The sequence below is a fragment of the Diceros bicornis genome, chromosome 17 (assembly GCF_020826845.1).
Source record: "Diceros bicornis minor isolate mBicDic1 chromosome 17, mDicBic1.mat.cur, whole genome shotgun sequence".
NCBI classification, from domain to species: Eukaryota; Metazoa; Chordata; class Mammalia; order Perissodactyla; family Rhinocerotidae; genus Diceros; species Diceros bicornis.
Window position 1 is genome coordinate 43,128,328 of NC_080756.1, and position 26,024 is coordinate 43,154,351.

Genomic DNA, 26,024 nt, shown 5'->3' on the forward strand with positions numbered 1-26,024 from the left:
ATTACAAGAGATATTGGGATAGTGTTTAATTGTGGTCTTCATTTACATCTATTTTCTTTTATCGACAGATTGTGTGTGTCTGTGTTTGTGTATGCATGTGTGAGAGAGCAGGAGACAGAGGAGTGGGGGAGGGGGGGAGGAGAGAGAGAGAGAGAGAGAGAGAGATATGGTCCTAGAAATTTACAGGCATCCGTCTATCTGTGCTTCTCTTGTGAGTTTAGACCAAACCCTCAGAGACCTCTCTCCCATCTAACTTAACTCTGATATCTGATACAGGACTTTAAAGCAGTCTGTTTATCTCATCTCCTTGACAAAAGACAAGACTTGTTACAGTTGATAATGTCTCTAGAAGAAAACACAATAATATTTGATTTTAGCAAGTTAAGGTTGTCCAGGTTCATATTCAACCTACATCTTCTACTTTCTTTTCTCCTCTTATTCCACTCACTGCCATATCTTATTTATGTTTATGTCTGCATTTATTACTATATTATAAACTCATTGAGAGTAAAGTGCATATTGCATTATTTTAATCTCTCCAATTTGTTCTCTACAACCAACTTAAAGCTCTTAATCTAGAGTGTTATACATAGTAAGTGCTCAATAAAAATTTTAAAATCTTTACAAAGTTACATACAATGATGTAAACATTGTTAAATAGTTTTAAATAGTTACAAACAAATGTACCATATAACTAAAAATAAAATGTGAGTTTTAGTGTATAGGCATAATAGGATTCTTTGCTTTTCCTACACTGCCATGTAACAAGCAACTATGAAAGAAGAAAAGTATTTTTAGAAGAATTTTTCTAGGGCCAGAGATGAGGATTATCCTATCATGGGAGTATTCAGCACAAATATTATAAATTTACTTTAAATCTCTTATTTTATTAGAAGAGGAAAGAAAACTTGCGCATGTATAAAAACTTCCTCAAAGCCAGTCATATCTTAAAATAATTAAAATATTTGTTACACCCTTGATTTCACAGATTTTAGTGTTTATGTAGATAATTTTGTTAATATATATGAGGAAAGGCAAGAACTAAATTAATGTTACAAAATTTTAAACATTTCAAAATAACATGATTTACTTTGGAATTATTTGTGTGATTTTTAGGCCAATAATGTTTTATGTAGTTAATCTTAAAATAATTTTTCATTTCTTGAATATGAACAAACTGACTCAGGCAAGAGTCTACCAACACAAGAAGACACATAAAGCTTTCACCGTGATTAATCCATTTGAAGACAATTGAAGACTGACTATATTATGCATCACAGAGAACCTGGGTGATTAGTCAGGTCACACTGCTTATTAACGCTAATCAGCATCTGATGATATCCATGTGAAACTATTACTGTTCTGTCACTATATAATCATAATGAGTATTGTATCAAGATCCATGAAGTTCCTTAGGAATAAGGGAAAGAAAAACTCAATGTGGGAACTTATGAACGTCTTTATGAGGCCACTGGCATGTATCAACATAGACAGAATATTGACAATGACTGTAATCTCCTTAGGGCAGCGTCCATGTCTGATTTCTACTTTCTAGAGTAGAATTTCCCAAACCTGGCTGTGTACCTGAATCATTTGTGTTCTTAAAAACCAGCACAGATACCTAGATATCACCCTCTACCTATAGAACCCCCATCTCTAAGGATGGGACCTCAGAACATACTTATTAAAACCTCTGCAAGTTATTCTGAAACAACTGATCACTAGGTACTGTTTTGGCACCCCTGGCCAGAGAATACATGATGTAGGCAATCAGTAAACACTTGTGGAATGACTGAGACAGTAGTTTTTGAAAGTGGCAGCTAACATGCCAGTGGACATATTTAATTTTTGTTGATTTGATTTTTGTTAATATAGCACTACTTTATTTTGTAGTACAGAGAGGACAACTAACAAATGAGATGTAGGTTTTACATCTCAGGGAGGTATTTTATTGTACTCTAAATACTCACAGTGCAAAATTCAATTAAATTAATTAGCGAGGTGTTACTTTAGGAGAACACCTAAACTTTCCATTACTTACTGATTGAGACACAAAACCGAAGCCCTTATAATATCAGCTTCCTTTCATATGAGACTATTACGGAACAAAATGAGATTCTCCTCTTTGGAAGTCCAGTGTTAGAAGATGGCTGATGTGTTCTCACTTGGAGCATTTCTAGTATCTGTGATTTCACAATAGTATCTCATGTTTGATGATATAAGTGCTTCTTCTTTATTCTTCTCCTCTATTTTTTTTTACACTCAAATCCTAGACCTTAATTCATACAAGACAAAAACAGTGTGGTGCCTGAAATTTCTTCAGCCTTCCTTTCCCTAACTACTGACCAATAGAGATTAACACAACACAAAACAAAATAAAAACACCTCTTTTGGGGGCGTCTACAGTAGTACTTTAATTTAGCACATTAGTAAATGTGAATGTGATGAAAACTGTGAGCTACATGTTTGGTGGTTTTGTTCATCTGTCTCTATGCAGCAGTGACTATGATGGGCAACCATATTCACCGAGCCTCACTGTGCTATATGGCACCTTTGCAAGTCTTTCCTACCTGTATATGCCTGACTCTTTTGCTTCCTCTCTCATAACAGTAGTCTGCTGACACTTCTATATGAGGCCATCCTACGGGCAGATACATTTAGGAGTTCCCTATTGACAGCCTGCTGCCACATGAAGACAGATCTCAGTATTCATCCTATTCACACTAGGACCAGAAATCAGAAGCCTCTCCATTTTGCACTTATTTGCCTCTGCCTAAATAGGTCAAAGCCTGACACTTTAATGGTTACTAAATGTTTTGTCAATTATCCTGAAAAGGCATAGTTTTCCATATAGCGTTAGTATAATCAGTAAGGCAGCCCCCTTGACATGCACAGATGATAATCCCATCCACCATCCCCTCAGCTCTTTCCCCTATAGACTGCCATATCCATGTGGCCTTTGACTATAGCATAAGTGAATGGAAATGACCTTTAGAGAATGTCAGAGTTAGTAAAGGACATTAAGATGTCAATATTCTATATTCTTGAATATGCAAAAAGAACTTGAAATTCAATGAAATAAAGTTGCCTTGATCTTATAGGGCAGAAGCCTCTGTTATAACTCATTTCCCATTACTTATTGATTGAGACACAAAACCAAATATATTCAAAAGATATAATACAATTTATATTGAATAGGCAAGTACAATAGTCTATATTCATGCATATGCCTTATATCTACACATAATAATTTATTATAGTGTAGCTTTCCTATTGTCCATCACTGTTTTCAACAATTATTTTACACCTTTGGTTTCAGTTTCCCTATTACATGTTTCTATTTCCATGATGAACACATACTGTTCCTTTCTTTCTCTTTGCTCCTAACAGACATACTACAAATGTGCTCTGAGTGATCTTTCTGAAGGGTACAATCATGACCTAGGGCACAATTATTGCTCATTCTTTATGAGCACGGCCAGGCAATGTTCCTGGGCCTAGGTAACCAGTAGAGCCTGTCCCAGAGCTGGAAACTAGCAAGATTCTCAAGATCATTATCAAGCCAGAGGTCTCTGTCGTGGAGCTCATGTGGGATTATACACTGGAGTGAAGAAAAATATTAAAATTACATTAATATTTATTTTGTAACATCACCTAAATTTTTTCCATATTTTCTGTTTTTCTGCAAATTTTAAAACCTTCATCACTTATTAGTGTAGTAATTTACATATAAAACATAAATTACATAAATAAATTATGTTTTCAAAGCATGACCTAATTTATCTTTTAAAAAACTGGTAAGATGTAAGAATAAATAAGAGACCACTGCTAAACACTTTTCAGATGCAAATTTTCCATCTCTTGAAAAGCAACACAAAATCTCATAGGTTAATCTTGCTAATGATTCTGTTATTCATTTAAAAATATTTATCAAATATTGATGAGTTTGTAACTGTGCTATACATGGGTAAAAATTGAATGAATAGTCATTGAGTTGTTTAAGCTTATGAACAAGAGGAAAGCATATAACTGTAATGGATGCTTTGTCCTTGTAGTTCCCTTTATCTAGCACAACTTTCCCCCGGCTTCTATTTACTTAGTCCTATTTGCCTTTTAATAACAACTTGAATGCCATATCCTCTGGGATGCCTTCTCTACCTCATTCGCAATTGAGTTAAGTATACCTTCTTAAGTGCTCAGGCACTTGTCCTTTGATATAAAACAGCATCTCCAGCTGAGAGTCTACCAGCCTGGAAATAATATTGTAGCACAATGTTCTTGAGTCCATATTTGCTAAAAATCAATAATGTAAGATACTTGAGTGTCTACTATATTGGAGGCCAAATGTTTGAACATGTCCAAACTGGAAAAAAAAAAAGGAGGGGGGGAGACGTCTATAGTCTGAGATAATTGTTCTCAAACATTAGCATGCTTCAGAACACGCTGGAGGGCTTGTTAAAACACAGATTGCTGGGTCTCATCTCCAAAGTTTCTGATTTAGTAGGTCTCCGATGGGGCTGAAAATCTGCATTCTCATAAGTTCCCAGGTGAGGTTCTGACTACAGTCCAATTTCTGAGCTTTGAGAACCACTAGTCTTAGGAACTGGTGACAGGGATTTAAAAGTTTCACCTCTTGCTCTTGACTATATGCAGTCCAATGCAGTCATTATTGACAATTCTGGGTTTTTTCTAATAGCCTTAGGACCCCTAAAATCTAAATTATGGGATTTTCTTCTAAGTGGGTCTATTCATCATCAAACCACAATACTACCCAACTGGGAAGTAGAGCAATGAGCCAACACCCTGAATCAGCAAACCTATAGTTAGGAGACAATTTTGAAGACATTCATTAATATATTTTTAAATTTCAGTAAGGTTTCCTTGATGTATACTGATTTAATCGACTATACAGCATATAATTTAAAAAATTCAAAACATGACTGGAGAAATAATCTCATGTAACGTCTTTCTCAAGCTCCAAGTGGAGAAAGAAGGTTGTTGAATTGACAGGCGAGTAAAACAGGGTTCTTTGATCCTTTATTAAGTCCCAGTTATGGGGTCAGTTGCAGTCCTCTTGTTACAATGCCTGTAATTTACTGAAGCTTAAAATATGTCTGCATATACAGCATGATATTATGTTCATGTTTCTTAGGTCAAGGTATACCCCAACTGCTGCTGGCATTTCATCAAGACTGCAGAGTCCAGGAATGGCCTGTTAGTGTCCTAATCAAGACTGCACTATCAGGGACACCTGGATGGGGGAAGAGGAAAGAGGAGGTTCTCAATATTTTAATCGGGAAACTCATACTAGAGGCAGTCAGTATAAGTGCTTCCATTTATTCACTACTCAATCAACAATGGGCATTTTATTAATTAGCATACTGAATGTCTGTCAGAGACGAGATTTTGTTTATAAAAATGGTAGCTTGTTGACTAGCATGATTAATATTAGAAATGGGCTTTCATTGGTGACATTAAAGTTATTCCAGATATGTGGATTAGCTAAAAATATTCCATAAATGGTTTCCATTCTTGCATCAAAAGGCAAAAAACATAATAAGCCTTGTATCTTTTACCCTTAGGGATGATGTTCTAGATAAATCCTTAAAGGATCCTATGTCTATCTAAGAACTCTGGAGGATTCTGTTAGCTTGTTACCTGCCTCTGAAACTTAGCATTTGTCTCACAGGAAGATGGTGCAAGATGGTGATAGGAACAACGAACAGTAAAGAGAGCCAGCACACCCTTGAGCATTCAGGAGGAGTTGTATCAGCTGTGTGCACGTATAGGTCGTATGTATATGTGCGTGTGTGTATGGAGGGATCTTAAGAGCTCTTTTTTGACCCATATAAGAAAGGGGAGCAGAACTGGGGTCTAGCATTTCTCTTCAACTTTCCAGGCTACTCTCAGAATCCCAGGTGAGTAATACCAAACACCTCACCAAGAAATCCTTAAATACTTTTTCAGATGGGAAGAGACAACAGACTAGATCCTTTAAATTCATTACCTACTAGAGAAAGGGTATATTTGAGCACAGGATGGGGGTGAGGAGGCAGAATGGCAGATATCTCCAAAAGCTGAAGAACAGCATGGGTGATGATTGCAGTTCTAGACTCTCATTATTGATGACGGTCGACTAGGTCATTTAGTTCAAACCTCCTGCTGAGAAGAATTGGAATAAGTAGACAATTGTTTTTTAAACTTTGCTTTAAAGCATCAGAGAGCTAACAAGATAGTGAAAAGTTACCAGGTTAGGATCTGGGCGAAGACACAGATTGTGAGCTTGGGTTTTGGCACTACTTTTCTGTTGCAGGTATTTATTGATACAGGTTGGAGCAGTGAAATGCCTGAGAGATTGAGCAGCACTTTTGACCACCCTGCAGAGTTAAGAGGGAAGAGAATGGAATCCAGAGCTTCCAGGTAGGCTCTCAGTGAATCTGCCTCACTTTGGGTTTAGAACCAAAATGGCTATATCTAAGAAACAAAGATGAACCAGAAATAGGCCCGCACAAGGGCTACAGTTCGGTTTTGAATAATCTGAACCCCTGTAATTGTATTTCAGCAACCCTAGATTGTTTATGTTCTCAGATTATAATTCTCTAGTCTAAGATAACAGCAACACAGGCCTCCAATTATTTCTACAAAGAATATTGTAGTACAATATTTGGCCACAGTAAAAGGGAAAGTTACCAGGTTCACAAGGGAACAAGACTACATGATTGAAAACCAGCAGAAACATCACACATTAGAAATGTACATGCACTGGATTCCAATAATGGAGTTTTTAGAAAAATTTTAAAACAACTATGCTTACTATTTTCAAAGAAATAATAAAAAGGACAGATTTTCAGGAAAGAACTAGAAACTAAAAAAAAGGAAATTCTAAAACTGAAAAATATAATAATTGAAATTAAGAACTCAAAAGATGGATTTAATAGTATATTAAATACAGATAAGTAGAGAATAAATAATCCAGAAGATAAGTCAGAAGAAATTATTCAGAATGTCATGGCAGGCAAAAGGATAAAAAATACAGGGTAAAGGTCTGAGACAGAGGACGCAGTGAGAAGGATTAACACATATGTGATTAGAGTCCCAGAAAAAGAGGAGAGAGGAAAAGAAATCAGCAATATCTGAAGTGATAATGACTGAGAACTTCCCAAAACTGATGAAAGATACCATGGCACGAGCTCAAGAGGCACTAAAGCTCAAGCATGATGAACAGAAACAAAGTCATATTCGAGCAAATTAAAATGAAACCGTGGAAAACCAACGGCAAAAAAAAAATATTAAAAGCAGATAAAAAAATCAAGAAAGAAATACTTTCAAAGAAGCAACAGTTATAATCAATTGATTCTAAACAGAATCAATGGAAGCTAAAAGACAATAAAATGATAGCTTTAAAGTTTTTAAAATAAAATCATTGCTATCCAAATACTAGAGTCAGCAAAACTATCTTCTAAGAGTGAAGACAAAATAAAAACTTTTCAGACAAATACAAATTTAGAGATTTTTTTTCAGCAGGAAATTCACATTAAAGGAAACGGCAAAAGGGTATTCTTCAGGTAGAGGGAAAGCAATCCGAGATGGAAAGTCAGAGTTATAAGAAGCAATAAAAATGAGATATGTGGGTAATACTAAACAAGTATTGATTGTATCAAACAAAAATAATAAGTAATTCTTAAGTTTATGGATACAAAAATATATATTATTAATATAGCATATAAAACTTAAGTGGGTCAAATAGACAATCCATGGTCACAGGAAAAATCATAGTGAAAATTGTAGAAATACTTTAAAAGAATGATAAAATACAATACTGTCCATAAAAACTTGTGAGGTGCAATTAAATCTTGATTAGGAGAGGAGATTTAGAATTTTAAACGTGTTAAATGAGGACAGGTTGAAAATAAACAAGTTAAGTAACTATCTGAGGATGTTACAAATAGAAGAGCAAAACATAACCAAAGGAAACAGAAGGAAGGAAATAATAAAGATCAAAAATAAATGAAAGAGAAAAATAATACACTCAGAAGGTCAATAAATCCCACATTTAATTTTTTACAAAGATTAGTAAAACTCATAATCCTCTGTCAAGACTGATTAGGTAATGTCATATATGAGGAATGGAAGAGTGGACATCTCCTCAGATCCTATAAATGTTAAAAAGACTAAGAGAGGATATCATGAATAACTTTATGCCAATAAATTAGCACAAATTCCTAGAGAACTATAACTTAACAAATAGACCCAAGAAGAAATAGAAAATATGAATTGTTTTACAACTCTTAAATAAATTGAATCTCTGGACCTACATGGCTTTACAAATTAAAGAAATGAAACCAATTTTATACAAACTTTTCCAGAGAGTAGGAAAAAAAAGCAAGAATTCTTTGCAACTAACATTATAAGACTAGTACATTCTTGATTCTGAAACCTGGCAAGGACATTATAAGACAGAAAACTTCTGGCCAGTATCTGGTCATAAACAAAGTTGAAAACAAATCCTAAAGAAATATTAAATCAAATCCAGCAATACATAAAAAAGATAATACATTACAACCATGTGGAGTTTATCCTAGTAATGTAAATTTGTTTAAAATTAGAAAATCCATCAATGTAATTCACCAACCACAGTAACAGAATAAAAGAGAAAAACCATTGATTATTGGATGATCACTGAAAAGCCTAATAGATTCAGAAAAAAAAATTGTTAAATTCAACCTTCTTTTCATTGCAAAAACTACTGGCAACCTAGGAAGAGAAGGAAAATTTCTTAAAATAGTAAAGGGTACCTACAAAAACCTATTTCCTACATAATGAGGAAATATTAGACACCTCTCTCCTGGATTCAGGAATAACACAAGCATGTCCACCATCACCACTTCAACATATATTGGAGGCCCTAGAGAGTATAAAATAGCAAGAAAAAGAAATATATACATACTGGAGAGGAAAAAGTAAAACTCTTATTATTTGCAGATAATACGATTGTAAGGAGAAAATTCAGAAAACAATACAGATAAATTATTAGAATTAAGAGTGAAGTTAGTAAGATTGTTGGGTAAAATGTCAATATACAAAATTAGTTGTATCTATATACTGGTGAAAAAACAGAAAAATAATTTTAAAAAGGTATCGTAAGATATCTAGTATAACAAAATATTTTTAAGACCTCGATGCACAGAATCAGCTGTTATTGAGAAAAATTTTTTTAATGATTTAACTTTACATGGAAATGCAAAAGTCCAAGAAGAGCCAAAAGACTGAAGAATAAGGATAAAATAGGAGGACTTACTCTGCTAGATATCAAGACTTATCATAAAGCTATAGTAATTAAGACTGTTGCCACAAGGATAGACAAAGAGATCACTGGCATAGAATGTAGAGCCCTGAAGTAGACACAAACCTAGATGGATATTTAAATTATCACATATGTGGCACTGCAGAACAGCAGGAAAAGGAAAGTCTTTCCAATAGTGTTGAAACAATTCAAAACCTACATGGAAAAAAATAAGATGACTCTTGATTTCACATCAGGCACTAAACAGTAGGTTTAAATGTGAAAGGGAAAAAAAGCTTCTAGAAGATAATACAGGAAACTATGTTTATGACATTGAGGTAGGGTATATTCTACATTAAAATTAAGAGTTTCTGTTTATCAGAAGACATAATAAAGAGAACTAAAAGACAAGACGCAGAGTGGAAGAAAATTGTTACAACATATTTAACTAACAAAGGAATTCTATCCAGAATATATGAAAAAATACTATAAATCAATGAAAGAATGTCAAATAATTCAATAGACAAAGGGCGAGACGTGAACTGGTACTTCACCAAAGAGGATATCCACATGACCAAACAACACATGGAAAGGTGTTCAATCTCACTAGCTGTTAGGAAAATACAAACTAAAAATGCAATGAGATACACATTCACCAGAATGGCCAAAATGAAAAAGACTGACAATAACAAGTGTAGCCAAGGTTGTGGAAAATTAGAAGACTTATTCATTACAAGTGGGAGAGTAAATTGGTCGTTACTTATAATGTTCAAGATAAGCATATCCTCCAATTCAGAAATTCTGTTCCTAGGTATATGGCCAACATATATGCATTAAGAGACATACAGGAAGAAGAATATTCATAGCAGCATTACTTGTAGTAATCCCAAATTGGAAACACTCTAAATATCTACATAGAGAAGAATCTACAAACGAATTGTAATATATTCATATAATAGAATCCTATACAACAGTGAAAATACATGTACCTTAGAGGTGTTCTATCACTGCACTGTTGGTTTAAACAAGAGTCATTTTATTATTGTCTCTCAGTTCTGGGGCTCACCTAGGGTGTTCTTGCTTGAGGTCTCTAAGGAGGCTGCACTTATTTAATGACTGGGGCTGGAATCTCCAGGCACAATACTGCGAGGTTGATGTGCTGCATGCTGGAATCTCAGCTGGGCACCAAAACAGCTGTGTTCCCTGGACATCACTCTATTTGATCTCTCTCTGTCATCTGGCCACCTCGCAGACTCAGGGTAGCTCAGTTTCTTATATGGCAGCTGAAGGCTCCCACAGTGAATATCCCAAAGGAAATTGGCAGAAGCTGCATGGCTTTTTCTAACCTAACTTAGAAGCCATGAAGAGACACTTCCACCAAATTCTATTTAATGAGGAAATCACAAAGCCCCTCTTGGGTTCAAGATAGGCAGACTTAAGCTCCTCTTATTGATGGGAGAGTGGCAAAGAATTTTCAGACATGTTTTGAACCTATTACATCATTACATGCCTGTTCCTTTAATCATTAATCCTTGAACTGTCCAACTTTCTTTTGTAGATTTTTCTGGATACATGTTATATTTTACAATTTAAAAGGCTAAAACGTAAAAAGAACATAGTCCCAGTCTAGTAAGGAGGGCCAGGATCTCCCAGAGAGGTGAGAGACACTGTTCTTCTTATTGTTTTTAGTTCCTCACCACACTCTAAGGTTTAGTTTTAGTTCTTGACAACCTGGCCCTGACCTCCTTGCTAATTTTCATCTTTCTCTCACAGCTTTCTCACAAGAATGCTGAGATCCAACTGAACTGTGTCCTTGCACTTTTTCATATATTCTTGTGATAGAATAATGGCCCTCCAAAGACGTCCACATCCTAATTCCCAGAACCTGTGAATATGCTGCCTTACGTGGCAAACGGGGCTTTGCAGATAAAATTAAATTAAGAATCTTGGAGTGGTGAGATTATCCGGGATTTCTCAGGTGGGCCCAATGTAATCACAAGGAGGGTCAGAGAAGGGGATGTGACAACAGAAGCAGACACTGGAGTGTGCTTTTGCTGGAAAGGGCACAAGCCAAGGAGTGCAGGTAATCTTTAGAAGTTGACAAGGCAAGGGAACAGATTTTTTTCCTAGTGTCTCCTGAAAGAACCAGTCCACCAACACCTTGGATTTAGTCTCATAAGACCCATTTTTGGACTTCTGAAATTAAGAATTGAAAGAAAACAGATTTTTGTTGTCTTAAGCTACCAAGTTTGTGGTAATTTGTCACAGCAGGAATAGAATCTAATACAACCCCTTCCTCCTTTTTCTTTTTCCACTCATGACCTTTCCTATATTGTTTGGTTCTACTCAAAACACTTTCCTAGGCCAACTTTTTAAAATCCTGCCCAGTGTTCAAGACCCAGCTCAGGTGCTCTCTTCTCTCTAAAACCTTCTTATCATTGCAGTCAGGAGTAATCCTTTACCCTCTAAGACACTAGGGCACTTAGTAGCACTGACGGTCCACTAACCACACATTACTTCAAGTTATTAGAGGCCAAGGTGCTACACCTTTTTTGCTGTTCCAGTTTCCTGTTCAGGGATTTGACACATATTAGGCATGCACATTTGTTGAATGAACGTAGGACTAAAAGAATGTGATCATCAAGTATTTTAAAATATTTCCAGTAATAATACATAAAATAGTTGATATTTTATGTAAAAATATAAAGGTAAATTGTAACATACGTCTGCAACTTCATACGATCCATTTAATATCTGTTCCATGTAATGATTTAGATCTCTGAATCTTTTGTGATCTGAATTTGTAAAAGGTAAGTGCCACCAATGAGGAAACCTGTTTTAAAAGAAAAGAGTTTATCTTCATCAGTTTGAAAATTGGCCTCTGTATCTTAGGATTGTTCATGAAGTTATAGCTGCCTTACATGAAAGGGCCAATGAAAACATTTAAAAAAAACCCCATAGAACACATGATTAATCCTGAGAGTTTCATTAACATGCTGTGGTCACTTGTACTATTTTAACTGTCATTAATATTAATACTAATTTAATTTAATTTAACATGCTAAATTAACATATATGTTCCTTCTTACTGTACTTATGGCAGGCCACACATTTTGTCCCTTAACTACATGTGGGGGCTCAATAAATACTTTCTGGAGTTAATGATTCATAATTTTTCAAAAAGGTCAGATTGTATTGTTTCCTCTGGGTTCACTAGAGACATTGCTACACTAACTAAATTAAACATTTTACCAAGTGACATATACTTCCATCTGGTTTTAGTCTTTTGGAACAAAGTATCACTTTCCCCAGGAGTCTCACTTGCAGAATCTCCTCTCACTATCTGATGATTCATCTTGATAGGTTAGTTGTGATTAAGACCAATTATTGGGAGAGATGAGCTGTTAATGGGTAGCATTTGGCAATGCGTTGTGTTGGTTAAATACATCTTTTTAGAAACTATCTGGTAGCTTCTCTGACTGCAGTCTTCCTGCTGCCTCCTTCATACTTCTGCTTCTTTGGTAGAGACCTTTCCCTGGAGAAAGGAACATGGGGGATAGTGAAGGGTTGTCAGCAAACACACAGAAGTATGTGACAATTGTAGGCTATCTCATCCACTGCTTCCTGTTGAAAATGTCATGGAAGTCCAAAATAATATGTTTGTGTATTTAAGTAATTGACATTTTATTTTTTTAAAGGTCTCTTGTAGTTCTAAAGCTTAAAGTATTAAAAATTTGCATCTAGATTTAGTTATGAAAATCAGTACCATACACAATTAATCAAAACATGGAAATGCATTTGATAAATGGATGGATTGGGCTGGTTTTAAACATTAATTTGTGTATCTGTGGATGAATTTTCTTCACTGCTAGAATAAAATGAAGTTCAACATCAATTCTATGCCTTTGTTGGTGTTTTTATAGACATATGTACTAAAAAATCTTGTGTATAAATAAGTACATGAGAATTGAGGAATTCAGCTATAGTAATGTCATTCAATTGTTTGAAATGCTTTCAAGTTATATGGTCAAACATAATATAGCAATCGGGTCTTAAAAATGATTTTTATGATCTTTCATCTGACAATGCCATCATGTCCTCCCCCAATTTTGTTCAGACCAAAGATTAGGAAACACCTGACTTGCAAACAGATTTGATACCTCTTTATTAGAGTAATTCATTTTCTCAATACTAACACCAGCATTTTAATTTGTCCTTTATATGATCCTCAGAGAGGTTTTACTCTTTGAAACAACATACCAAAATAAGATTCTGGATGGCTGGGAGAAGAGCAATGGTGAAAGTAAAAGAGGGAAAGGAAATCAACTCTTCTCAAGCAGATTAATTTTAAAGAAGATCATTAATTTTAAGGAAGATTTCCATACCTGTGTATTCTTGGAAGCTACCAGAGGTACAACTAGTCTGATTTGAAGACCACTATTATATGCTAGTACTAATTTGAATTTTATTCTTTATTACTCTAACTTTCTGATCACACTTTCCAGATTGGGTTTATATAATTTTGTAGGGCTTCTCTTAGCAAATGTAGGAGTCAGAGGAAATGTTGCCCTCACCCTTCATTTATATGCATCACTGCAAGCCTTAGCTCCTTTGGGACTGTCAACATACAACTATAGTTCAGGGCACATAAGACTAAATGTTCCTCCCCTCCACGTACTGCTTGAATGGTTTTAAAATCAATTTAGGTACCATTACCAGGCAGTAGTCGTTGAGCAAAGCAGAATCCTAACTAAAGCTGAAAAGCGACAAGAGGCACATGGAGAGAGATTATTAGGACTTTTAAAGTTTTATAAGTTATTCCAATATGTATTGGAGAGATAAAAGTGTAGAACAGAGAAGTTTTTGAAACCCAAAAGGATAGCCATTTGACAAGGATTAACATGCTTCTAAATCATTAATTAGTAGGGTACAATGGCAACTACTGATGTTGAATCCAATATCTGAAGTCAAACTTTGAATTTTTTTGCCAGCATCTTCTTTTTCTCAGTTATTCTCTCAGATGTTTTTTGGTAATCCTTAAAGCTGATGTTGCTTTTAAAAGTTTCCACAATACATTCCTTCCCTCTCAGTCTCTTGAACGTGCTCTTACTCTAATTTGTTGACTTCCTAATGTTTAAAGCATCTGTATTTCAAAATCTTTGTGACATCTGCTGGAATAGTTTTTCACGAACATGAACTACTCAGTCTTCAATATTGTACAATCTCTCTCCATCCATTGATAACTTTGCTTAGATATATATTTTGGAAAGCGACTAAACCCTGAAAGCCTAGTAAAAATCCATATGTACAAAGTATGTCAGGTCAGGTATGGACATACACATTGTTAAAGGACCATTTGCTTAACAAAAATCCAAGTATAGATAAAATAACAGTTGATTTACCTAAGCGTCACTATCATAACTTCTGGGAAGTTCACCTTTTTAAAGCTGAGATACACCTTTGGTATACACAGAAGTCTATGACCTAAATTTGGCTAGTTCTAAGTGATGAATTTTAGAAGATCTATTTGAACATAAGTTATTTTCAATTATATTCTTAGTTTGTTTATGTTTAATATTTTTTTTGTTATAACAAGAATGGAAGCAATAGTTTTCAAGATTGCTTCAAAATAAACATAACAAATTAAATTTAGATAATCCAAGTAAAAGTTAATAATTAATGATAAAAAAGTGCATTGATATTAATAAATTTTACTTATATTAATTGATATTAATAAACAAATTTTTTTCTGGTACAGCAAATAAATATATCACAGTTTTTTAGTGCAGTTATTTATTGAAAGAGTAGATATATCCAATTTAGTTCTGCATTTTCAATTTCCATTTCATTTTTATAGAAAAAACCAAAAAAATTAAACTTGAAAACAGGCAAATAAAACAATTTTCCTGATAACTGATGGAAAATGAAATCGGTTCTGAATTTTTCTGTCTACAAAATCAATGGCCTGAAGCTAACAGAAAATTGCAAACCTTGTTCTGTTTTATGAGACAAAAGGTTTTTTACTCTGAGAGCAATATAGACTCTCTGCTGGGAAAGGTTCAATGGCATTGGAGTCAGAATGCTGTGTTGCTCACAAACAGAAAATCCCATACCCATAATTTTTCCTTATGTTCAAGGACAGGTATTGAAGGCAAAATGTGGAGGACAGTGCCTTACTCTGGGAGAGTCAGTGATGCAAACTGCTTCTGAAGTTGGCTGTGAAGTTTTGAAAACTGCTCAAATGATTTTTCTGTCAGGCTTGTTTCACTGTTTCTGTGCGTCACCTGGATTAGATATAGCTGCAGAAAACAAATAGACAAAAATCAAAAGATGGCAATATCAACCTGCGATACATTGTAAAATCTGGTTTCATGTAAACTAAACAAAACAGGAGCCTTTCTGCCAAAAATCATCACAAAAGCTAAGAGGTGCAATTTGTACCTATAAACACAATATATAAAGATATCAAAATCTCATGTGCTGGGAACACACTGCCTAATTTCTGCTCTTCTTTTCTTGTGGACACTTTAATTAGCTCTTGATTTCTAGTCTTCCACAGGGCAGGAACTGTTCTCTTTGATGGTTCTCTACCTATAGCCCTGGTTGTTATGGTTTCTCCTTGGAACATCCTCCCTAATGGCACTTCTGCTCAAACTGTTATTGATTTTTCATTTGCATGGTAAAAAAAAAAAATCATAGTATAAGGAAGGATATGTAGTATAGTGAAAGGCAGACTGAGATGAAATCAAACGATATTTACGATATTTAAGTCAAGATGACAGACTTGAGACTTACACCACTAGTTTTCTTGCTGAACCCTAAAATTGTCGCTCTTTGAATTGACCTGGTTTCACTCAGCATAGTGGATTCCTGGGAAAAAGTCTGTGAAGTTGATTTGGCAGGGCTTATGGCTGTCATTTGTGCAAGTATATGGATCAAGTTATTCAGTTTAACAGGGAAACACTCCAGACTTTCCTTTATTTTCCTAGAGAAATGAAAAAGAAAAGATAGTGAGTAACATTCCCAAGTTGACTCATTTCATTTAAGATTTGTTTCCTTGTGTTTGTTAGATGTGGAGGAAGTCAGGAACCCTGTCTGTTTATTTGGAGCCCAAATACTAAAGGTCGTTTCTATAAACTTCAGGTTCACATCTTGAGTTGTTAACAAATATAAAAGAAACTTTCACGGTGAAATATAAAACTGTAATTGCAATATTGTATTTTAACTTCTTTTAGGTTTGTTTTCTATTTTTAGGATGATTTTTTAAAATTTAGTTCATAATTATTTAGAATATTTATATAATTCCAGACATTAAATCTACAAAACAATGCATATTCCTAGAAGGCCAGCATCTGTTCCTGTACTCTCTATGCTATTCCTTCTCTCTTCCTATATTTAAAGAAATTATGGTTTAATTTTCATTGTTTAATTTTTATTTTATTTTTGTATATATTTGTATTTCTCTATCTTACAAAAAAGTTACATACTATATTTAATATAAAAGTGTTTTATATGAAACCCTTTTTTACTCTGTGGTCGGTTTTTTTTTTTTTTTTTTTGGTGAGGAAGATTGGCCCTGAGCTAACATCTGTTGCCAATCTTCCTCTTATTGCTTGAAGAAGATTGTCCCTGAGCTAACATCTGTGCCAATCTTCCTCTATGTTTTGTATGTGGGATGCTACCACAGCATGACTTGATGAGCGGTGTGTAGGTCCATACCCAGGATCTGAACTCACAGACCCTGGGCTGCCCAAGCGGAGTGTGCAAACTTAAGCGCTATGCCACATGACAGGTCCCAAGTCTATGGTCATTTGTTTTCGATGTGTCTCTGCTTTCTTAAGGTTTCTTTTTTTTTTTTTGTATTTAAGAAGGTTTGCAATTGTGCTTTAGTGGCATAATAAATATCTTTATAGAACACCCTTTATCCCCTCCATACCCTCTTCTCCAGTATCTGACTTGCAGTGTTATCCTTTTTATCCCAGTTAATACGACAAAGCAAACACTATGCTTACTCTGCTTTTCATATGTGCTTCCTAGTCCACTTCCATTTTTATAGAGCTATGCTATCTACATCGTACAGTATCTATACTGTATATACCATACAGTCTCTCTTCTAACCATCACTAAAGCTTAAACTCTCTACCAGTCCTTATGTCCACATCTCTCCAGTCATTTTGACTATCCGAAGCTCATTCTCCAGAAAATTCCTCAGAAGTGCTCAACGAAATAGATTTCTGAGTTCTAGGTGTTGACAACAGTTCGTCTGTGGACTTTACACCTGAGAGACAATTTGGCTGGATACAATATCCCTGGTTCACATTTTCTTTTTTGAGTGCCATAAAAATATTATTTCATTTTCTTCTGGAATAAAGCATTATTACCCAAAACTCTGATGACATCTGAACTTCTCTCCCTTATAAATGACTTGGTCTTTTTGCCTAGATGTTAAAGGAAGTTTCTTTTTCTTCAAAGTCCAATAATTTTTCTAAAATACGTTTCAGGCTGGTTATTCTGGGTAATTTTTCTGAATATGCAATGTGTCCTTTCAATATGTAACTTCAAATCTTGTGATTTTTTTAGAAAACTTTTAAAATTACGATGTTAGTATTTATTAAAATACTAACTATACAATTCAGTTGCGATACTGTTTTAATATATTACTTTGGTTTTCTTTTTCAGGGACTTCTATTACGTGTGTGGTGGATCTTCACCGCCTTTCTTCATTTCTTTTTTATTTTAAAAGTCCTCCTTTTTTTCATCTTTCTCTGGAGGCATTATCTGTTGTGTTGTGGTGCTTATTTACTTCTGTGTTCTTTCTAGCTTATTGTTGTTATAATTTTGTTTTCTTTTCTATCTAATTCTTTCCTGGGTTCCATCACCTCATTTCTGAGTTTTTCTAATTGTGGTCTATATTGTTCCTTCATATCTTTACTGTTTTCTTAAAATTTTTTAGCTCACTTTGAAATATAATGATACAGTTTATCCCTTAGGTGAGAACGTCTTTCTTGCATACTTTCACTGTATGGATTTCATTTTGCATCTTATTTCTCTTTTTCTTATTATAATTTTGTATGACATTCAAACACGACCCATTCTGCTTGCTCATTTTAATATGAAATTAGCATTCCTGACTTTCAGGAGTAGAGGGTTTTCAAGGGTCGGAAGCTCCCTTTTTTGTTGCTATCAAACAGTGATAAAAATATTGCTTCATACTTTCTGAGATATGCCTCTTCTGCTTCTCCTCTTGCCCCCAATATGTTCTGTATTTTGGTTTCCCTTTGCTCCTATGATCTTTCTCCTCTCAGTTTGGATTATACTTCCAGCAGTTTCTCTTCAGTGTAAGACTTTTATCTAGAAGGGAGCCTCAGTAATCTTCGAGAGTTCATAGACTTCTCCAACCTTTTCAGATTTGCCATAGAACACTTGCCCTTCTCTAAGAATTGGAGTGTGTAAAAATCCTTTCCAGTTTCAGCTGCTGTTATCAAATTGGCCTGCTCAGCTTTCCAATGAACACCAGTGGGCTCTTTGAAGTCCTTGTTCTCAGGTAAATCAGAGGACCTATTATTGCTTGCTTAGCTTCTTCCCAGAAAATGGTCATACACAGGTCTTTGTTTGCCTAAGGTTTGCCCCTACGTGCTTGTATTTTAGGGTTCTTGGGAATACCTTGTTACCTAGTTTTGTTGTAGACGTTGTCTATTGTTTTTGGGTTTTGCTACCCTATTTGATTTGTCTTTTTTATGGAAGAGATTCAGGGACATTAAAAAACTTGACTTTTTATAATATATAATTCAAACAATACAGTAAAATATAAAGTAAAATGTGGACATTTCCCTTCATCCTTTGTCTATTACCACTCTCCTCCCCAGAAATAACCACTACAACAGTTTGGTATCATTTTTTTGAGCTTTCACTATACAGGCAGCCCTCTATCTGCAGGTTCCATATCTGTGGATTCAACCAACCATGGATCAATAGGCTTACATGGTTGCATCTGTACTGCATATGTACAGAGTTTGTTTCTTTTCATTATTCCCTAAACAACACAGTATGACAACAATTTACATAGCATTTACATTGTATTAGGTATTCTAACTAATCTAGAGATGATTTAAAGTATATAGGAGGATGTGCAGAGGTTACATACAAATACTACGACATTTTACATAAGGGATGGGCATCTGCAAATTTTGGTATCTACAAAGGGTCCCAGAATCAATCCCTCGTGGATACCAAGGGACCACTGTACATTTGCACAAACAAACAGACACACACACATTTACTCCCACTATATGCTAGGTGCTATTCTAGTGTTGGGATACAGCAATGAACAAAACAGAAATTTCTCCCCTTATAGAGTTTATATAATGTGAAATTCAGACAATAATGAAATAAACAAGTAAAAATATAGGATTGAGAAAGTAATATATACTATAAAGGAAACTAAAATAGAAATGGTGGAGTGGGAATATGGGGTAGGTAACTGTTGCAATTTTAAATACGATGATCAGGGATAATCTCACTGAAAAGATGAGGTGAATGATTTGACAAAGACCTTAACTTGCCAAGAGCATAGGCCATGGAAATTTCTGATGGAGGACATTCTAGTAGACACAACAGCTGGTCCAGAGGCTCAGAGGTAGATGAATGACTGGTGTTTAACAGACAGCAAAGAACAGCAGTGTGGCTGACAAAGAGGAAGGAGGGGAAGAAGGGAATCAGACAGATAAAGGGAGCACTATTTTCTAAGAACTTTGATTTCTGAGAGATGGAAGTAAAAAATACAGGAGTCAAAAATTACAATTATATGCAATGTTGTAATTTGCTTTTTAAAATTAGTAATATATTTTGGAACAGAAACTTTATAGTAACTGGTGCACAGCAAGTGGCCCAAAAATATCTGTTGAATGACCAAACTTTCTAATTCAGAACATAGAGTTAAATCTATTTTTGAAAATGACCACATAGTACTTGAAAGTATAGACGTACAATGATTAATTTACCAATTTGTTTTTTATTGCAAAGACCATTCTTTCCTTAGTGATGTGGGAGACCAAAATTAGCCACCTTGAAATATATCTCTTTACCTTGATAATTTTCTCTGATGGACATTTGACCTCCCCCACTAACTGCATAAATAATTTAACACAGAAGGCCTGTTTCAGGAAGGAGTTACTACCATATGATGGCTGTAATATAATGTAAAATAGATGTTACAACAGGAAAGGCACCAACCCCCTCTTATCAAAAAATTCTGTCTCTCCCAGGCCACATTCTCTAGGTGGCCCTACAAAGAGTTGCCACACAAACATTTACATTTATAAGGGAAATCTCCATTTGTAAAAGTATCTCCTCTCTGTATTGGGAAGCGGGGGGGATGGCCTTATCTGTGGAAACTCTTATCAGTACAGAAGGAGAGGACTTAAATCTACATACCCTTGGACACTCCATCAAGAAGACATACACTTATAAATATATATGCACCCAACATAGGAGCACCAATGTACATAAAGCAACTATTAACAAATCTAAAAGGAGAAATCAACAACAACACAATAATAGCAGGGGATCTTAACACCCCACTTACAGCAATGGATAGATCATCCAGACAAAAAGTCAATAAAGAAATAGTAGACTTAAATGAAAAACTGGACGAGATGGACCTAGTAGACATATACAGAGCACTCCATCCAAAAACAGCTGACTACACATTCTTCTCAAGCGCGCATGGAACATTCTCTAGGATAGACCATATGTTGGGAAACAAAGCAAGCCTCAATAAATTTAAGAAGATTGAAATCATAACAAGCATCTTTTCAGACCATAAGGCTATGAAACTGGAAATGAACCATGAAAAAAAAACTGGGAAACTGACAAAAATGTGGAGATTAAACAACATGCTACTGAACAACCAATGGATCATTAATGAAATTAAAGGAGAAATCAAAAACTATCTGGAAACAAACGAAAATGATAATATGCCATATCAAACCATATGGGATGCAGCAAAAGCGGTCCTGAGAGGGAAACTCATAGCGATACAAGCCCACCTTAACAAACAAGAAAAAGCCCTAATAGGCAACCTTAAATTACACCTAACAGAACTAGAAAAAGAAGAACAAACAAAGCCCAAAGCCAGCAGAAGGAGAGAAATAATAAAAATCAGAGCAGAAATGAATGAAATTGAGACCAAAAAAACAGTAGAAAGGATTAATGAAACAAAGAGTTGGTTCTTCGAGAAGATAAACAAAATCGACAAACCCTTAGCCAGGCTTACTAAGAAAAAAAGAGAAAAGGCTCAAGTAAATAAAATTAGAAATGAAAGAGGAGAAATTACAATGGATACCATGGAAATAGAGAGGATTATAAGAGAATACTATGAGAAATTATATGCCAACAAATTGGACAATCTAGAACAAACGGATAAATTCTTAGACTTACACAACTTCCCAAAATTGAACCAAGAAGAAATGGAGAATCTGAATAGACCAATAACAAGTAAAGAGATTGAAATAGTAATCAAAAACCTCCCAAAAAATAAAAGTCCAGGACCAGATGGCTTCTCCAGTGAATTTTACCAAACATTCAAAGAAGACTTAATACCCATCCTTCTCAAATTATTCCAAAAAATAGAGGAAGATGGGAGACTTCCTAAATCATTCTACGAGGCCAACATCACTCTGATACCAAAACCAGACAAAGACAATACAAAGAAAGAAAATTACAGGCCAATATCGCTGATGAACATTGATGCAAAAATCCTCAACAAAATATTGGCAAACCGAATACAACAATACATTAAAAAGATCATACACCATGATCAAGTGGGATTTATACCAGGGACGCAGGGATGGTTCAACACCCGCAAATCAATCAACGTGATACATCACATCAACAAAACAAAGAATAAAAACCACATGATCCTCTCAATAGACGCAGAGAAGGCATTTGACAAGATACAACATCCATTTATGACAAAAACTCTCAATAAAATGGGAATAGAAGGAAAGTACCTCAACATAATAAAGGCCATATACGACAAACCCACAGCCAACATCATACTCAACGGGGAAAGACTGAAAGCCATTCCTCGGAGAACAGGAACGAGGCAGGGCTGCCCACTCTCACCACTCCTGTTCAACATAGTACTGGAGGTTTTGGCCAGAGCAATTAGGCAAGAAAAAGGAATAAAAGGAATCCAAATAAGTAACGAAGAAGTGAAACTCTCACTATTTGCAGATGACATGATTGTATATATAGAAAACCCTAAAGAATCTGTTGGAAAACTATTAGAAACAATCAACAACTACAGCAAAGTTGCAGGGTACAAAATCAATCTACAAAAATCAGTTGCATTTCTATATGCTAATAAGGAACTAACAGAAAGAGCTCAAAAAGATACTACCATTTACAATTGCATCAAAAAGAATAAAATACCTAGGAATAAATCTTCCCGAGGAGGTGAAGGACCTATACAATGAGAACTACAAGACATTATTGAAAGAAATCCATGATGACATAAAGAAATGGAAAGATATCCCATGCACGTGGATTGGAAGAATAAACATAGTTAAAATGTCTATATTACCTAAAGCAATCTACAGATTCAACACAATCCCAATCAGAATCCCAATGACATTCTTCACAGAAATAGAAAAAAGAATACTAAAATTTATATGGGGCAACAAAAGACCCTGAATAGCTAAAGAAATCCTAAAAAAAAGAACAAAGCAGGAGGCATCACAATCCCTGACTTCAAAACATACTACAAAGCAATAGTAATCAAAACAGCATGGTACTGGTACAAAAACAGACACACAGATCAATGGAACAGAACTGAAAGCCCAGAAATAAAACCACACATATACGGACAGCTAATTTTTGACAAAGGTGCTAAGAACATGCAATGGAGAAAGGAAAGTCTCTTCAATAAATGGTGTTGGGAAAACTGGACAGCCACATGCAAAAGAATGAAAGTGGACCATGTGCTATCGCCATTCACAAAAATTAACTCAAAATGGATCAAAGACCTGAAGGTGAGACCTGAAACTATAAAACTCATAGAAGAAAATATAGGCAACACACTATTTGACATTGGTTTTAAAGGAATCTTTTCGGATGACATGCCTACCCAGACTAGGGAAACTAAAGAAAAAATAAACAAGTGGGACTTTATCAGATTAAAGAGCTTTTATAAGATAAATGAAACCAGAATCAAGATGAACAGACATCCAACAGCTGGAAGAGAATATTTGCAAAACATACATCAGACAAGGGGTTGATCTCCATAATATATAAAGAACTCACACAACTGAACAACAAAAAAACAAACAACCCGATCAAAAAATGGGCAGAGGAAATGAACAGACACTTCTCCAAGGAAGATATACAGATGGCCAACAGGCACATGAAAAGATGCTCAACATCACTAATCATCAGGGAAATGCAAATCAAAACAACTCTAAGATACCACCTCACACCCATTAGAATGGCTATAATCACGAAGACAAAAAACAACAAATGTTGGAGAGGATTTGGAGAAACAGGAACCCTCATACACAGCTGGTGGGAATGCAAATTGGTGCAGCCTCTATGGAAAACGGTATGGAGATTCCTCAAAGAATTAAAAATAGAGATGCCCTATGATCCAGCCATCCCACTACTGGGAATCTATCCAACGCACCTGAAATCAACAATCCAAAGAGGCTTATGCACCCCTATGTTCATTGCAGCATTATTCACCATAGCCAAGAAGTGGAAGCAACCTAAGTGTCCCTCGACTGACGATTGGATTAAGAAAATGTGGTATATATATACAATGGAATACTACTCAGCCATAAAAAAAGACAAAATCGTCCTATTTGCAACAACATGGATGGGCCTGGAGAGTATTATGTTAAGTGAAATAAGCCAGAAAGAGAATGACAAACACTGTATGATCTCACTCATATGTGGAATATAAACCAACACATGGACAGAGAAAACTGGACTGTGGTTACCAGGGGCAGTGGGGGTGGGGGGAGGGGGGTGAGGGTTGGGCACAAGGGGTGAAGGGAGTCATATATATGGTGATGGACAAACAAAAATGTACAACCCAAAATTTCACAATGTTAGAAACCATTAAAACATCAATAAAAAAAAGAAAATCAAAAAAAAAAATCTACATACCCTTGATTACTGTAATTTCTGTCTCCCTCCCCATCCCCAACATCCTCCTTTGTCTTTAGCTGAAGATAGTATTTAAGATGAGAATCTCTGCCACTGTGTTGAGAAACTCAGTATCCCTGGTTTCTCCCATGTATACGTGTTATGAAACTTGGTATTATTTTCTCCTGCTAACCTGTCTTTTAATTATTTGGTCAGCCATAAGAACCTCAAGGGAAAGGGCAGAGGGGGATTCTCCCTCTTCCCCAACACTGATTCAGCTTTGTCTAATGCCAAGGGTCTATATATGCATAGGCCTGCTTCCAGTCTCTTCATTCTGTTGCAGTTGTCAATTTGTCCATCTCTGTGTCAATATTACACTTCCTTAAATAGCTAGAACTTACAATAAGCCTTGAAATCTGCAAGTTCTTTTACCTGTTCTTCTTCAGGTGATATTTCACTATTTTAGGCCCTTTGACTTCCCAAATATATTTTAGAATCCGCTTATCAAGTTCACCTGTACACAAAATAAACATGTAAGGATTTGAGTTGTATTGCATTAAAGCTATACATCAATCTGGGGAGAATTAACATCTCTACAGTATTGAGACATGGAACCAATGAATGTGGTATATTTCCCCATCTAGTTAGGTCTGATTTTACATCTCTCTGTATGATTTTAGAATTTTTTTCTGTGGAAGTTTTGCATATCTTTTGTTGGATTTATTTCTCAGTTGAGCATATTTTTGTATGGCAAATTGTAAATGCTATCTTTTCCTAAATTTTACTTTAATTAATATTTGATAATATCTGAGTAGATATTTTAACTCATTAATTCTAACAATATATCTGTATATCCTTTTGAAATCTGTATAGACATAGTCATGCAATCTGCAAACAATGACAGAGTTTTTTGTCACCCTTCGCACTGCTAAGACTTCCAGTTCAATGTTAAATGGAAGCAATGATAGCAAGCATTTTTGGTTTTGTTCCTGATTACAAAGGAAAAGCTTTCAATGTTTTACCATTAAGTATAATGTTTTCTGTAGGTTTTTACCTATAGGTTAAGGACATTTCTTTCTATTTCCAGAGAGTTTTTGAAGTCATTCTAAATTTTATTAACTGCGTTTTCTGTATCTATTGAGGTGATCCCATAATGTTTCCCCTTTAATTTTTTCACTACTGAGTCTTCAATGTCTTTTGTCTTGTAACCACTTTACTTTATTGAACTCTTGTTATTCCAAAATTTTTTTAATTCTCTGAGATTGTTTTATTTGTTGTCTTATTCAAATGGAAAATAACAATATGATAAAGTTTAAATATAGAGCTTTACTATCAATATAGAGGTATTATAATTTTTTTCCCGAGATTAATGGGAATGTTTATAATTTTTCACTTTTAAAAATATCATATTTATCTAAATTTCCTTCTATTCTGAGCTTACTAAAATTTTCTAAGAGAAATAGATGTTGAATGTAATCAAGCACTACTTTTCTAGGTTGGTATCTATCAAAGTTATCATGCAATGCCTTCTTTACAACTAATCTGCCATGTCTTCAATGCTAACAATGTAGTTCAATAATGTTTAATACTTTTTCCC

The 26,024-nt window shown here is 35.0% G+C and overlaps 1 protein-coding gene across 1 annotated transcript in view; it reads right to left on the reverse strand.

Annotated features, from left to right (window-relative positions):
• Positions 1–26,024, reverse strand: part of PIK3C2G (phosphatidylinositol-4-phosphate 3-kinase catalytic subunit type 2 gamma) — a 347,697-nt gene that overhangs the window by 55,578 nt on the left and 266,095 nt on the right. Inside the window, exons 27-29 of the mRNA XM_058558690.1 lie at positions 16,079–16,268; positions 15,461–15,582; positions 12,008–12,116 (exon numbers count right to left, since the gene is read on the reverse strand). Coding sequence (XP_058414673.1) covers positions 12,008–12,116; positions 15,461–15,582; positions 16,079–16,268 — 421 coding nt within the window. The remainder of the gene's footprint in view (positions 1–12,007; positions 12,117–15,460; positions 15,583–16,078; positions 16,269–26,024) is intronic.